The 16,581-nt window shown below is 41.3% G+C and overlaps 2 protein-coding genes across 5 annotated transcripts in view; both read right to left on the bottom strand.

Moving 5' to 3' along the window:
• LOC139557599 (lysine-specific demethylase 9) overlaps positions 1-4,373 on the bottom strand; it is a 42,216-nt gene extending 37,843 nt beyond the window's left edge. Inside the window, exons 1-2 of one of the 2 annotated variants that reach the window (XM_071372610.1) lie at positions 4,169-4,373; positions 1,307-1,953 (exon numbers count right to left, since the gene is read on the bottom strand). In XM_071372610.1, the coding sequence (XP_071228711.1) occupies positions 1,307-1,953; positions 4,169-4,289 (768 nt within the window). In that variant the 5' untranslated portion in view covers positions 4,290-4,373. Of the gene's footprint in view, positions 1-1,306; positions 1,954-2,444; positions 3,308-4,168 lie in introns of those variants that run through there. The other variant, XM_071372609.1, reaches the window with a different exon arrangement.
• Positions 4,374-4,907: 534 nt separating this feature from the next.
• The window catches only part of LOC139557605 (membrane-associated guanylate kinase, WW and PDZ domain-containing protein 3-like), a 309,886-nt gene continuing 298,212 nt past the window's right edge, over positions 4,908-16,581 (bottom strand). For 2 of the 3 annotated variants that reach the window (XM_071372623.1, XM_071372624.1), the window contains 7 exons: positions 15,855-16,061; positions 14,899-15,084; positions 14,565-14,661; positions 11,906-11,981; positions 11,581-11,718; positions 11,177-11,315; positions 4,908-8,960 (listed from right to left, as the gene is read on the bottom strand). In XM_071372623.1, coding sequence (XP_071228724.1) covers positions 7,933-8,960; positions 11,177-11,315; positions 11,581-11,718; positions 11,906-11,981; positions 14,565-14,661; positions 14,899-15,084; positions 15,855-16,061 — 1,871 coding nt within the window. In that variant the 3' untranslated portion in view covers positions 4,908-7,932. Of the gene's footprint in view, positions 8,961-10,050; positions 10,147-11,176; positions 11,316-11,580; positions 11,719-11,905; positions 11,982-14,564; positions 14,662-14,898; positions 15,085-15,854; positions 16,062-16,581 lie in introns of all 3 variants that reach the window. The other variant, XM_071372625.1, reaches the window with a different exon arrangement.

The following is a 16,581-nucleotide window of genomic DNA, read 5'->3' on the forward strand; positions in this document are numbered from 1 at the left end:
CCTTTATTTAACTAGGCAAGTCAGTTAAGAACAAATTCTTATTTACAATGACTGCCGACACCGGCCAAACCCGGACGATGCTGGGCCAATTGTGCGACGCACTATGGGACTCCCAATCACGGCCGGTTGTGATACAGCCTGGATTCAAACCAGGGTATCTATAGTGACGCCTCAAGCACTGGGACCACTGCGCGACTCGGGAGCCCATTCTACAGAATATTTAGTATATCAACATACTGTCCATAATGTCTATACATCCCATATACACACACACATTTATACTCTAGACTCTAAGATTGCTCGTCCTAATATTTATATATTTCTTAATTCTATTCATTTACTTTTAGATTTGTGCATCTTGTTGTGTATTGTTAAGATATAACTGCACTGTTGGAGCTAGGAACACAAGTGTTTCACTACACCCGCAACAACATCTGGTAAATATGTGTATGTGACCAATAAAATTTGATTTGAACGAAATCACCAACAGGTATTTTTGTTCAAGCCCTCAAGAATTGTTGTCTGCTAAAGACGATCATCTGTTGCATCTGTCAATGTATTTGCTGTCCAGTATCCAGACGACCTGTCCTCAGCTCATATTTTTCCGTAACATGCAATTAAGGAAAATGAGAGGCTCAATGAAAGATGTTACAGAACTGCTGTATTTGAAGCACAACTCCCTTCGTCCCAGTTTCCCTGAGGTTGCTACGGCAATCAAGCTGCTTTTACCATCCCTGTAACTGTCACTTCCACGGAGAGATTGTTTTCTAAACTAAAACTCATAAAGAACTACCGAAGAAGCATCAGGCTCTCAGTCTGATAAGAGCATTTGAACACCTGAGTAAGCTCCACTCATTGCACTGGCGCCGTCGCAGCCTTGACCACGGACGGCATTTGTTCACTGATATCCCCTCATACTTTCAATAAGTTTATTTTTTAATCACTGTCCTGAAGCCCAAGAAAAAAACACTTAGCTTCCTATAACATATATAAATTAAAAAGGTGTACAAATTACTTTTGAGGGTTACTGTCAAAATTATTTATTAAATGATTTAAAATAGACTTCGATGACAGGCGCATGGGCCCTCAGAGCTTATGTGCCCCCCAGAGCTCATGGGGCCCCCGTCTTGCGGGGGTGTATGGTATTCCAGTGTAAGTATTGTGATAATATTGTATTGTGAGGTCCCTGGCAATTCCCAGCCTTAATATTAAATGTAAGGCTAACACAAAACCTAATATGAAATCCCACACAGGCAACATCAGAAGGACAGTGACAGGCCAATTCCATAATGTTGTATTGCTATACCTGAGAGTGGAAGTTAGCGATAGTAGTGGTCTCTATATCCTTCTTCCCCAGGATCTCCATCTTGACCGGCGTGGAGGGGAAGTTGAAGGCAAAGTAGTCCAGGAAGTTAGGTAGGTAGGCAGCAGCCCTGTGCACCACAGCCAGGGCGTAGCGGGCTGCCCCTCTGGGTCTCTCAGCGAAGGCCAGCTGTAGGAACTCCTGGGCGAAGTGCTCCATCTCCCCCGGCCGTAGAGAGGACAGCTCATCAGCGTAGGCGTGCAGGACCGATGCTCCGCCGTTGGCCTGGCGCTCCTCATGGATGAAGCGTCCGTAGACGGTGCCTGTCTGCAGAGACGAGCTGCGGATGAAGTGGTCTTGGGGGGAGAGGAAGGGGAGGTGGGTGTGGTTGTGGCTGTGTACCTCTTTAGGAGTGAGGTGGTTGTTGTTGGCGCCTGTACCAGGCTGGCAGTGTTTCCCCTCCTTCACGGGGCCAAGGCGGGCTGAAGGACTGTGGTCAGTCAGACCGCCATACACGGTCTGGACCTCCTTGTTGTACGTGCGGATCGTCTTACCACGCTCATCCTCCCGGTGCCTCCGTTTCTTTTTCTTCTTCCTCAACAGGTACTCCTCCAGCGACTGAGTCTTGCTGTTCTCATCACGATGGGGCTCTGGAGACAGGAAGACAATAGCTCATTCCTATGCACATAATTTGTCAATACCCAAATTGCAATTGGTTCATTTCTTTATTTTACCAGGCAAGTTGACTGAACACATTCTCAGTTACAGCAACGACCTGGAGAGCCGATTGGAAGCTGGGGATGATTAGGTGCCAGGTTGCCATGATGGTAGGAGGGTTGACAACTAGGAGTATTGCAAAACTAACCATCGTTCGCTACATAGTTTCTTCTCTGCAACAAAAGTAGGCCTAACATCAGTGGGCGTGCCATAGAGTCTGAGAAGGCAGGCAATTGCAAAAATATATATATATAAATAAAAATTACCACGTTCATGGAACTTGCATGTGCATCATCTGGCTGATTATTTTGCGTATGTAAACAAACATAGGTTTGTCTGACTTAATTGTAACTTTGCATAAGATTCAAGCATTAAGAGTGGTAACATACGAATATAATGGAATAGAATTTGAAGAATAACCTACCTTTCTTTTTCTTATATAGGCCTACTCCATGTTTTACGTTAGCCTCGGTGTTTTCCTTCTTAGGTTTGAGTTTGAGCTCTTTCTCCCTGTGCTTTTCCTTGCTCTCCTGTATTTTGGCCTTGGGCTCGGCTACTTTGAGGGGCGTGAAATTGAACAGTCCATGCGGCAGAACCGGGGGAAGTGATTTCTTCCTGTCCAACTTGGCTGCTGCGGGTACCACCTTCCGCGCAGGCAGAGGAGGCTGCAGGTGGGAGTCCTTCTTTGCATCGTTGGTGTTGTTGTGCTGGTGGTGGTGGTGATGATGATGCTGCTGGTGTCGTTGTAGGGTAGGTTTTTCGGCACTGGAGTTGCGTGGTTGTGGTTGGCCATTCTGCTGCTGTTGAACATGTTGTGGGTCATGGTGGTGCCGATGATGATGGAGTTTTACTTTCTTTGCCTCCTCGGATGAACGCTGGCGTTTATCCGCGGACGGTGACTGTTCCATCTTCTTCTTTTCTTTGGCAAATTTATCAAGACCGTCCCTTACCTTATTTTCTACTTTAATACGGACCAAGTCGACCTGCGCAGCCATTTTGCACGTACATTTAAAGGGCTAGAAATTCATACTGCGCAACTCGATGGGAGTTTGTAGTTCTTTTAAGCGCCCAGGGATATTGTATTTGTAGTTTTTCACCCTTTCTGGTCTATGGGCAGCTCTTGCGCACTTTCAGTATTGTAGTTAGTTGCATGGCTATCTGGGAGTTGAAGTTCGTGTTTTAGAGAATGCGTGCGTCTCTGCACGCACTCACTTTTACAGCTGACGTAATGGTAAACTGAGCGACTCTCGGAGAGATAGACAGAGGACGTTGCGGGTGCGGGTCCTTCTCTGCACCTTTGTTGTTATAATACACTAATAATAACAACAATATGGCATTTAGCAAACTCTTTCATCCAATGATTTTATTACATTCATGCGTGCATACATTTTACATATGGATGGTACCAGGAATCGAACTCACAACACCATACAGGACCTAATTGCGATCTCCTCTGCCATAGTTCTAAACATTTCAGGTTGAATATTGAACGGAACCAAAATCATGTAAAACATTTATTCTGCCTATTGTATATTTAAGCAATAACGCACGAGAGGGTGTGGTAAGCGGTGTGCCTGGATACAGCCCCCGAGGTGCCTTATTGCTATTATAAACTGGTTACCAACGTAATTAGAGCAATAAAAATAAAAGATGGCATACCCGTGGTATATGGTCTAATATACCACCGCTGTCAGCCAATCAGGAATCAGGGCTTGAACCACCCAGTTTATAATTATAGATACAGAGTGAATTTATTTTATAAAAATTATGAAACCAGAGGTTGTGGATATAATGACGATAGTCGTGTCTTCGCCCTAACAATTGGTCACGGCTAGACGGGATACATCTTATGTCAAACTGACGTTTTTTGTTGTTGCATTTACCTAACCCTTTTCAAACCTTAAACTAATACTCCTAACGTGCTTCGTAAATTCTCCAAAACTGCTAAGAAAAAATATATTCTGACAAACTATCCCATCTATTTAAAACGTGAACAGAGATACCATGACGAGATCTTGAGGCCCATTGTCGTGCCATTCATCCGCCGCCATCACCTCATTTCAGCATGATAATGCACGGCCCCATGTCGCAAGGATCTCTACACAATTCCTAAAAAAGTCCCAGTTCTTCCATGGCCTGCATACTCACCAGACATGTCACCCATTGAACATGTTTTGGATGCTCTGGATCGACGTGTACAACAGGATGTTTCAGTTCCCGCCAATATCCAGCAATTTCGCACAGGCATTGAACAGAAGTGGGACAGCATTCCACAGGCCACAATCAACAGCCTGATCAACTCTATGCTAAGGAGATGTGTCGTGCTGCATGAGGCAAATGGTGGTCACAGCAGATACTGACTGGTTTTATGATCCACGCCACTTTAAAAAACACGTTATCTGTGACCAACAGATGCATATCTGTGTTCCTAGTCATGTGACATCCATAGATTAGGGCCTAATGAATTTATTTCAATTGACTGATTTCCATATATGAACTGTAACAGATTTGATTTTGAATTCAATAAAATCTTTGAAATTGTTGCGTTTATATTTTTGTTCTGTATACATATGGGAAACACTTCGATACAAAGTGATTTTCGCTAACCCTAAACCCTTTTCCTAACATTAACGTAAGTCTCCTAACCTGCTATGTTAATTCTCGGAACCTGTTACGAAAAAGTAACTTAGTTCGGAATCGAAGTGGGGTGAAAAGAGTGTTTCTCACGTACATTTAAGTAGTGGTTAAGCCATACAAAACCTAGGGGTTAGGGGTTAAACCGTTCAAAGAATTCCAGATTTTGGGCGGAGTAAACCCCCTTGCTTTGCCTCTTCCTCTCCGATAAAACCCACTTTACACCAATGACTGTAGGCTTCACACAATGGAATACGTTTATTCACTAAAACTTTATTTATCAGTGCATGAACAGAATGCCATGACCAGATTACTTTCTCTTACCACTTTATATCATTTTCTTCTCAATTACTTAAAAAAAATAATGGAGCGATTTACAGTTGTTTTTTCTGAATGAAGGCATGTATTTATACAGGTGCTGTACAATGTATAAACATTTACAACTACCACATAATGTAAAGACCAAAAGGCTGTTTTCTGTTGAAGCAATGCAAGGCCACATTATTATATACAGACACATGACATGAATGATGGGAGGTAAAAGGGAAACTAAATATAACGGTGAAGAGTAAATCATAATCCTTAAACTTGTCTAAGATTTTATCACAAGATTTAAAAGGTTGATTGAAAGAGAAGACTTGAAGCTGGACACACCCAAATGTAAGGTTTTGTCAGATCATTTTCAAAGCTGCCACATAACGATGCCCTCAAACAGACTAGGCTATCATTGTGTAAACTTCTGTCATTTTGTAAAATCATGACACAGATTAGGGGCGGCAGGTAGCCTAGCGGTTAGGACAGTTGGGCCAGAAACCAAAACGGTTGCTGGTTCGAATCCTGAGCCGACTGGGTCAAAAATCGTCCGATGAGCCCTTGAGCAAGGCACGTAAACCTAATTGCTCCAGTAAATCGCTCTGGATTAAAATGTCTGCCAAAATGTGTAACATTTCAGGGATTGTCGCATGGAGTTCCTTTATTTCCGTTCCTCCAGAAGAGGGCACTATAGTCTAAAGCAGGGTTTCACAAACTTTTTCACTCAGCGCCCCCTTCCAACATTGGGGAACATCCCGTGCACCCCTTGCGCATTGACGTGCCACGTCTATTTTTATGGGCACAAGCACTGTTCACACCCCTCTTGTTGGTGGAGAGAATTTTTCAGGCTTAAAGCTTATTTCCTGCAATTCTACCAACAAATGTTTGGGGTGCAAAGAACATTTTCCAGTTTTAAAGCTAATTTTCTTGCGATTCTATATATTTTGCCATGTTTAATTTTATTTGAGTGACAAAAATATTACAACAATATCTATGGGCTAAAAAACCTTAATAAAAAAACGGTAGCTGACATGGGCTAGTTGATCTGGACAGAGTTTGAGTTTGGGAAACCTTGGTCTGATGTGTGCCAGAATATATCAGGATATGTTTGGTATTACTGTAGTTTTTAGATTTATTTAATATTAACATCTTGGACTGGTGTAAAATTAAAAGCACATTTTGATGTGCACGTTGGAAGAATTGTTTTTGTGGTGTCATAAAAATGCAAAGGTCTCACTTTTTAACCTCAATCTGCCAATACAGCTAATTTACCCCCACATTTAGATTAGAAAACACCTTGCTAAATAATACACATATTAGATAACATACAGTCAAAGCTACAGCACTGTCTAAAATACACACCTGTCAGCTTGTAGTAGACACATTTTACCAGAGGATCTAAAATGGCTGCTTACAATAAACAACATTACCGATTAAGGATGTGAACGGGCTGTGAATGGATAGAAATACAATGTATACGGATCATAGACTAATATGGGATAGAATTATCATACATGATTGACATGGCTCATCCAACATGGGGGCACAGTTATTGATACAGTGACGTGAATGTAATGTGATGTACACTAAAACACTGTAGTGATGAGCAGTAATTGAAGTACAGATGTAAGATCTTAACTTGAGGCAGTTTGCTACAGTAGGAAAATAATCCTGCAGGAACAGGAAATGTGAATTATTATGTGGATTACAATTCATGTTCACTTTTGTAGGGGTTGATACATTTTTCGGAAGGGAAAATCAAGACTGAAATTCGAAAGTGTCAGAAGTCTTTTTAAACCTCAAATACACTACAAGTTTGAGGATAGGAAAGTTCTCCTGCAATAAAGCAAATTAACATTTTCAGTGGTGATGTTTCTACGCACTTACTAGAACTGCTCATAATAATGGCCGGAACAGAGTAAATGGAATGACATCAAACACCTGGAAACTACGTGTTTGATGTATTTGATACCATTCCACTGATACCGCTCCAGTCATTACCATGAGCCCGTTCTCCCCAATTAAGGTGCCACCAACCTCCTGTGGTCAGTACATCAAAATATGGAATGGCTCAGTATGGATACATATATACTTATTCTTTGTCATTTAATCTCAATAAATTACAATATGCGTCATAATAAACACACATGTAGTAGTAAACAATATAGCTAACCACAAGTGTCTGGTCTTCAGATAGATATGCATATAAAGCTTTTCCGTAATGATCTAAAATCCACTGCAAAGCTGATGACAACAGTGATTCCGAGTCTGCACAGAGCATGTAGCCTACACACCAGTTAACATGTCTGGACTGGATTTCTAGATATGGAAAGAAAATGATTGAAAACCAAACCCCCCTGATCTCCCAGTGACTTGAGGAGAAATCACCCTCACCTCTTTATACATCCATCAGGTACATAGCAGTGGATCAATCCCACCAGCCACCAGGAACACAAAATGCTGAGTGATTGCCTGGATAAGAGTCTGTCTTTAAAACCTTCATACAGTAGTGACAAACAACAACATCCTTCATCAAAGCCAGCATCAGAGAGGAAGCATCTCCTTTCATTCAACCACAAAAGAGTTTCACATCACAGAAAGGACGATACATCACATGACATGGACCAACTTCCTCCCAGCAGGTTGGAGTCTGATTGGCAGAAAACAGATTGGACTTCACATCCTCCAGATCAACAGGCACGCACCGCATCTGCAGAGCCACAAACTGACTGAACTCTGGACATTAAAACAGCCTGTAGGAAGGTTGGCTGAAGCAAACTGTGAAAAGAAGCACTGATATGCAATAAGAGGCAATGTGATGATATGGATTAACACAGTGACGCAAAATAGCCTAAATCCTCTCAATCCTCATTGGTCCATTCTAAATGTCATCATGCTGCAAATGAGCAGAACTGTAGAAGCTGTGTATGTATCTGTTATGGACAGGTTAGTTAGTCTACGATGCATCAGTTTCCCTCCACATGAGAGTGGATTTTGGCTGAGCTAGGGACCTTCCAAGGCCCTGGGGTGATGGTGGCCTGCTTCTTGCTGCTGGGGTTCCTGTTGCATGTGGAGTCCTGGCTAACAGCACTACTGGTGCTCTCCCTGGTGTCCCTCTGATTCTCTTCCTCCGCTGCCTCTCTGTGTTTGCCCTCTCTCTGACTCCTCTCTCTCCGATTCAGGGTTCCGCCCTCTGAGTCCGGCCCTGTCTTCTCCTTCTGTGTCTGGGAGTGGGATCTATGAGGTTCTGCCTCTCGTTCCACCCCTGTGTCCTTCCTGCGGTGCTCGCTGGTTCTCGTCTCCCTCTCTTGTCTGTGAGAGGGGTCCTCCTCCTTGTGTCTCCTTTCTCTCCCCTGAGTGCCCTTAGGGTTGGAGATGGGATGCTGCCCCCTAGAGTGCCTCTGACCCTCCTGGCCCTTCGAGGGCTGCCTGGAGACTGCTGCCTCCGGATCCCTCTTTGAGGTCATCTTCCTGGAGCTGGAAGAGCGGCACTCTCGACCCTTCCGGCCCTCTCTCTGGCCATGGGCCTTCCTCTCGCTGCTCAGGTCTCCCTCCACTGAGCCATTCTTGTGTTCAGCACTACCTGCCTTGTTGTCTCGGTCTACTCTGTCGGTCTTCCTGGGGCTCTGGGAGCGCTCCTTGGTTTCAGCCGGGGCTTCGGTGGATCTCTTGGGGTTAGCATGCTTGTCGTTGTGGGAGGTGATGGAATCACAGGTGTTGTTGTTGGGGCTGTTGGCTCTCCTCTGGCTATGGTGGTGAGTCTGCTGCCCTCTGGCCTTGTTGGGCTCCAGCAGCCTGGAGGGGGAGGGTGCAGCTGCAGCAGACGTATCCCAGTCAGAGTGCTCCTCGGGGGCAGAGTTGTTGGCGGAGGAGGGGCGGGACAGCTCGGAGGTGGACAGGGAGATTGAGGATGGAGAGGTGGGGGATGACTGCTGGTCGGATGCAGAGAGTCTTGGAAAGCTTGAGGGTGAATTGTTCACTTTCTCCTTCATACCTGGAATAAAGGCATTGAGAGTCATAGTGAGTGAGACATTGGTTCCACCTCCAATTAGCTGAGAAAGAAATAACAATACCGATTGTGATACTGAAGCAGATTGGCGACTGTAGTTATATTAAAGGGATATATTGTATATTCAATATGTGAAGGTGGTGAAGCATCTTGAAATCTATAATAAGTGCACATTCAATAATCCACTAACAAAATTAATCTTTCCATTATAACCTTTCAAATAGGAGCTTTAAGTCACACAGACAATATGAATCTGAGGGAGGGAAGCTTTTCTACACCACCGCACGCACAGCTGACGTTTGAATTTCCCTCAAGAGCTGATAAGAGTAGCGCTGGCGTGATTGAAAGAGCAAAGATGTGTAGCGGAGAACCAGAAAGTGAGATGGACTTAGTGGAGCTGAAATGGGGTTTCGAGAAACAACTCATAGAAATCCATTCTTCTTAAAATCAGGACAGGAGAGAGTTGATGCCGGTGAACGCACATACATCATTTGAACATCTCACTGATCAATATCTAGTTAACGACTTTCTCCTGGTCTCGATCATTGTGATGTTGTGTGTATTCAGCGGCAGTGGCGTGTTTGTGTTCTGTAATAACAACTCAGCCACATCGTGCTCCAGCGTGGGTCTCAGGCCCCAATTCAATCAATTGCAGATAAAGGAAAACTGCAGTTTCACTCAGAATGTATTTCAAAGAAAGGTTTGGTTTTGTCCTTGAGATAACAACTTGTGGGGTGTGTCTTTTTGTGGTTAACACCATCAGTACAGCATAAACACTTAACCTGTAGTGCAATTTCCTTTATCTGTCATTGATTGAATTGGGGCCTTCGTTAGTAAACATGTTCGACTGGAGTCACTGCCTCCGTTCAGACCGCCTACTGGTTACAATCAGTGTAGCTCTCATTGGGCGAGGCCTTGTCTGAGCGTAGGACTGTTATGGGAGGAGATGTCCAGTTATGATTAACAGGAGCAAGGAGGAGATCTAAACAGAAGCTGCTTTTAAAAGGAGGTGTAGCACTTTGAAACGGAGAGAACAGAGGCAAAGAGCAGGAGAGAAGAGTACGAGGTGGTTTACCAAGGTTATTAGGGACAGACCAAGAAAAGCAGTGAGGCTGCTAGTGACTCTCTGGTTTCATGTAGAAGCACAGGATGGAGGAAGAAGAGTTCACACCTACAGGGAGGAAGAAGAGAGAGAGAACAGTGCCAGGACAGCCAGACAGAGAGCGGTAGAGCCAGATAGATAGAGAGGTATAAAGCTAGAGAGACAAACCATGGTAAAGCGAGACGGCTGCAAAAGCTTTCACATGCACAAAAGGTGCATGGTCATTTATATGTACTGTATAGACTGGGTTATATTGTATGTGTGTGTGTGTGTGTGTGTGTGTGTGTGTGTGTGTGTGTGTGTGTGTGTGTGTGTGTGTGTGTGTGTGTGTGTGTGTGTTGAAAGTTTAACAACAGTGTTTGAGTAGAATATGTGTTGAGTCCATTGAAGTAGAACAACTAGAATGGAAACATTCTAATTCTATGGTTTAGTCCATGGTCAGTCTTCTACGCGTATGTGTATTGCAAGCAGTAGTAACAGTGTCTGAGTAGGTTACATGTTGATGAGTCCACATTCTAATTCTATGGTTTAGTCCATGGTCAGTCTTCTACGCGTATGTGTATTGCAAGCAGTAGTAACAGTGTCTGAGTAGGTTACATGTTGATGAGTCCACATTCTAATTCTATGGTTTAGTCCATGGTCAGTCTTCTACGCGTATGTGTATTGCAAGCAGTAGTAACAGTGTCTGAGTAGGTTACATGTTGATGAGTCCACATTCTAATTCTATGGTTTAGTCCATGGTCAGTCTTCTACGCGTATGTGTATTGCAAGCAGTAGTAACAGTGTCTGAGTAGGTTACATGTTGATGAGTCCACATTCTAATTCTATGGTTTAGTCCATGGTCAGTCTTCTACGCGTATGTGTATTGCAAGCAGTAGTAACAGTGTCTGAGTAGGTTACATGTTGATGAGTCCACATTCTAATTCTATGGTTTAGTCCATGGTCAGTCTTCTACGCGTATGTGTATTGCAAGCAGTAGTAACAGTGTCTGAGTAGGTTACATGTTGATGAGTCCACATTCTAATTCTGTGGTTGAGAACATGGTCACTCTTTTATGTGTGTTTGAGTAGAGTATGTGGTTGAGTCTGTGGTTTCTCACTGGGGTCGGGGACCCGGCCCAGGCCAGGTCTGAGGAGCAGCAGGACCTTGGTGCCCCCAGCCTGGATCAGCTCGATGGCCCGGGTGTGTGTGATGCCCTGGGTGGGCTCACCGTTGATCGCCACAATCTGATCTCCTACCTGTGGTAACACACATGATGTTTCAGTACTACTAGCCACAGTATTTATTCAGTATGAAGATAATGCTAATACTACAATCACTTGAATCCTTGAAATCTCCCAATGTCATTAAACACAGCAAAATTGTCTTTCTCCCCTAGACACCATTCAACAGACATGTACTGTATGTGTGCCCATTCTCATAGATAGAACAGATGTAGCCACCATCTATGAGAGTAGGTATTAATGCCCTGGGTTGGTGACGGACTAGCCCAGTTAGACTCACGTGTATCCTGCCATCCTTCAGTGCAGGGCCCTCCTCCGCCAGTCTCAGTATGAACAGGCCCATGTTGTACTCCTTCCCTCCCCGCAGACTGAAGCCAAACCCCCGCTGGCCTCGCTCCAGCTCCACGTGGAAACCGCCCTGATACAGAGAAAATATACATCTCTATACATCAGTTATTCAGCTAACATGTAGCTATAATGTCATATTGTAATAGATGTTTAATGCTTTCTGATATTCAGTTACCCAATATTGATTCACATGGCTAGGAATACACAGCAATAAACACATACACACAGTGTTTGACCTTTTCTCTCCATAGCCTCACCTGCTTGGGGTCTGAGGTGATGAGTTGTCCCATCTCGCTGAGTGGAAGGGACTTATACTCCAGGGCGTCTCCATTCCTAAACAGTCACATACAAAACATCACAGTGTCAGTGTACTCACCAACTCCAGTACCAGAAAGGTTGCCTCCTTCACAGGGTTTGTAGCATTTGGTGTCTCTTTCCTTCAGTATGCTTATACAGTGTGAGGTAAATTGTATTTGCTATAATTCTTCTGAAGAGACAAGCTGCTTGTTCTGTAAACTAAAGTAACTGCTGCTTGTAGCAGACTTCAATCTCATTACAATCTTTTGTCAGAGTTGAGCTGCAGTGATATCATAATAATAATAATATATGCTAGAGAACCAGTGATATAATAATAATAATATATGCTAGAGAGAACCAGTGATATATTTATAATAATAATAATATATGCTAGAGAGAACCAGTGATATAATTATAATAATAATAATATATGCTAGAGAGAACCAGTGATATTATAATAATAATAATAATATATGCTAGAGAGAACCAGTGATATAATAATAATAATTCTAAATGCTAGAGAGAACCAGTGATATAATAATAACAATAATAATATGCTAGAGAGATCCAGTGATATAATAATAATAATAATAAATACTAGAGAGAACCAGTGATATAATAATAATAATATAATATGCTAGAGAGATCCAGTGATATAATAATAATATATGCTAGAGAGAACCAGTGATATTATAATAATAATAATAATAATAATAATAAATGCTAGAGAGAACCAGTGATATTATAATAATAATTATAATAATATGCTAGAGAGATCCAGTGATATAATAATAACAATAATAATATGCTAGAGAGATCCAGTGATATAATAATAACAATAATAATTTGCTAGAGAGATCCAGTGATATAATAATAATAATAATAATATGCTAGAGAGATCCAGTGATATAATAATAATAATAATAATATATGCTAGAGAGATCCAGTGATATAATAATAATAATAATAAATACTAGAGAGAACCAGTGATATAATAATAATAATATAATAATAAATACTAGAGAGAACCAGTGATATAATAATAATAATATAATATGCTAGAGAGAACCAGTGATATAATAATAATAATAATAATAATAAATACTAGAGAGAACCAGTGATATTATAATAATAATAATAATAATAAATGCTAGAGAGAACCAGTGATATAAAAATAATAATATAATATGCTAGAGAGAACCAGTGATATTATAATAATAATTATAATAATAATAAATGCTAGAGAGAACCAGTGATATTATAATAATTATAATAATAATAAATGCTAGAGAACAAGTGATATTATAATAATAATTATAATAATAATAAATGCTAGAGAGAACCAGTGATATTATAATAATAATTATAATAATAATAAATGCTAGAGAGAACCAGTGATATTATAATAATAATTATAATAATAATAAATGCTAGAGAGAACCAGTGATATTATAATAATAATTATAATAATAATAAATGCTTGAGAGAACCAGTGATATTATAATAATAATAATAATAATATATGCTAGAGAGAACCAGTGATATTATAATAATAATAATATATGCTAGAGAGAACCAGTGATATTATAATAATAATAACAATAATAATAATAATAATAAATGCTAGAGAGAACCAGTGATATTATAATAATTATAATAATAATAAATGCTAGAGAGAACCAGTGATATTATAATAATAATTATAATAATAATAAATGCTAGAGAGAACCAGTGATATTATAATAATAATTATAATAATAATAAATGCTAGAGAGAACCAGTGATATTATAATAATAATTATAATAATAATAAATGCTAGAGAGAACCAGTGATATTATAATAATAATTATAATAATAATAAATGCTAGAGAGAACCAGTGATATTATAATAATAATTATAATAATAATAAATGCTTGAGAGAACCAGTGATATTATAATAATAATAATAATAATAAATGCTAGAGAGAACCAGTGATATTATAATAATAATAATAATAATATATGCTAGAGAGAACCAGTGATATTATAATAATAATTATAATAATATATGCTAGAGAGAACCAGTGATATTATAATAATAATAACAATAATAATAATAATAATAAATGCTAGAGAGAACCAGTGATATAAAAATAATAATATAATATGCTAGAGAGAACCAGTGATATCTAAAGAGTATTCTTAGCAGAAGAGTTTACATACTTAAGACTGTTAAGCAGACAGCCTCCCTCTCTCTCTCTCCCCTTATTTACAGAAACCTACCACACCCTGGCATGTTTTAGAGATGCATGAGAAGGAGGAAGGTCTTTACTTGAGAAGAGAGAAGGAGAGAGAAAAGTGGGAAAGGGGAAATGAGGAAAGATCCAGGGTGAAACCACACGGTGAGCAGAGTAGAGCGAGAGGGCGAGAGAGAGAGGGTTAGGGAATGAGAGGGGAATTATAGGTGCTGTAGTAATGGATTAAAAGTCTAACACAGGTAATCTGGTTTAAACAGGAAGATCTAATACTGAGTGCAGCCACACCATCCACTGTTAATCCTTCTCTTCCATCCCCTTCTCTTCAGGATGGGCCATGTAGCTCTCTGTGTGTGTGTGTGTGTGTGTGTCCACTCCTGTACCTGTCAGTGTGGCTGGCAGGCTGCTGGCCCATAGCTCTGTGCTGTGCTGCAGGGCTCTGCTTGGCTGAACTGGTTTCAGATGCAGGGCCACTATTCTCTAAAAGAACACAGAAGACTTTCAGTATGGAATGTCATGCAAACTAACATTTCATCCTCTCCAACCTTTCCTTTTTCACTTTATCTAGCAATATCAAAATAACAAAAAACTGAAAATGCAAGACTAACAAATTTAGTAGTTCCCCATTCCACAGTAAACATTAAAACAATACTACAGAATCCCATATCAAGTAGGACTCCATTTCCCAGAGTGCAGTGTGTCTGTGGAAGGTCTCACCATCCTCTGGCACCACAGTGAGGGTGACAGTGTTGCCGGCCTCCTTGATGAGTTGGACGATGTCGTTGTGGGACAGTTCCATGATGGACTGGGAGTTGACCGCTGAGATATGGTCGCCCACCTTCAGCTGACCGCTACGGTCTGTGGGGCTGCCCTCGATGATGCGACCAATCTTGTGAGGGATAACTGAAGCATCAGAGAGTGAACGAGACAACAGGACCATTTAGCTCCGCTCTGTCAGGTATTACTGCAGATGGTACTTGTAAAGCAGTTAGGGTTTTTCATTGTACCAAACTGGTTATCCATTGTATCAAAGCAGTATTGGCCCAGTGTTGTCCGGGTTAGGGGAAGGTTTGGTCGGGGTAGGCCGTCATTGTAAAATAAAAATTTGTTCTTAACCGACTTGTCTAAAGGTAAAAATAATCATTATAAAAAAAAACAAGTATTCAATAAGCTATATAAAGCTATAATACTCATTTTTGACAATTTCAACCAAACACAATTTGAGTCTTTATATTGTCCTTTGTCATCTCCCTCATAGGAGATAAGAACTTCATGTTCTTTACGTATAGTGAACCTCACTACTCCATGCCTCCTGTCTGTACCATTAGTTCAGTGTACAAACAAACTCAAGTACTGATAGACAGAAAGACAGGGAGAGACAAAAGGAGTGACAGAAAGGGAGAGAGATGGCATGCTGCGTGGGTCAATACCGTGCTCTGTGTGTTACCCAATCAGTAATAAGAAGAGATTACACAGCTTGGAAAGACCAATTATGCAAAAACAAAGCTATTTTCTCTACTTGAATCTACTTGAAATAAGAGGCATTGAAAATAGATTGTGATTGAGTGGAATACAAAATATGGAGGTTATGTTTTGTATTGGAGGAACTGTCTCTAAATTGCCAAACAGCATCATCCATACAGAGTTGGAGTATAGAGTTGGAAATATCTCACCTCCGGGAGGAGGCTTGTTCTTGGAGGTAAGGATGACGAAGCCGAAGCCTTCGTTGTCTTTGCGTTGCAGGGTGACGTCGTTGCATTCTGGTTGGTGGGGGGAGCTGTCTGTAGGGACCTCGATGCGGGGCAGCTTGGGGGAGCCGTTGACCAAGGCTGGAGCCACCTGCTGCTGACCACTACCACCATCCTCCTCTCCACTGCCCTCTGATCACACACGCACAGAGAGAAATAGTTGTATATGGGTTCAGTTGGGATAACTTACTGTCTACATTTTATTCATGTAATTGTCAGGTTGTTTATGGTCTCTCTCTCACAGCCATTCTTATGAAAGCTCAAAGGTATGAGTTAAGATCACTTTATTGGTCAATTGCATACACGTTCCAACCTCAATTTTACTTCCGCTTTTAACCCAACTCCTCCGAAAGACACACATACATCAGTGGAGGCTGGTGAGAGAAGCTATAGGAGGAAGGGCTCATTATAATGGCTGGAATGTAATTAATGGAACGGTATCAAACACATCAAACATATGGAAACCACGTTTGACTTCGTTCCATCCATTTCATTCCAGCCATTATAATGAGTCCATCATCCTATAGCTCCACCCACTAGCCTCCACTGACATACATATACAGGTTTTGGAGAGCTGCGGGGGGCTGCCTCACTGAGCACCCGGGGAGCTGTTGTTCTGGGGGGTTAAGTGCCTTGCTCAAGGGCACAACGA

The sequence above is a fragment of the Salvelinus alpinus genome, chromosome 28 (assembly GCF_045679555.1).
Source record: "Salvelinus alpinus chromosome 28, SLU_Salpinus.1, whole genome shotgun sequence".
Lineage (NCBI taxonomy): Eukaryota > Metazoa > Chordata > Actinopteri > Salmoniformes > Salmonidae > Salvelinus > Salvelinus alpinus.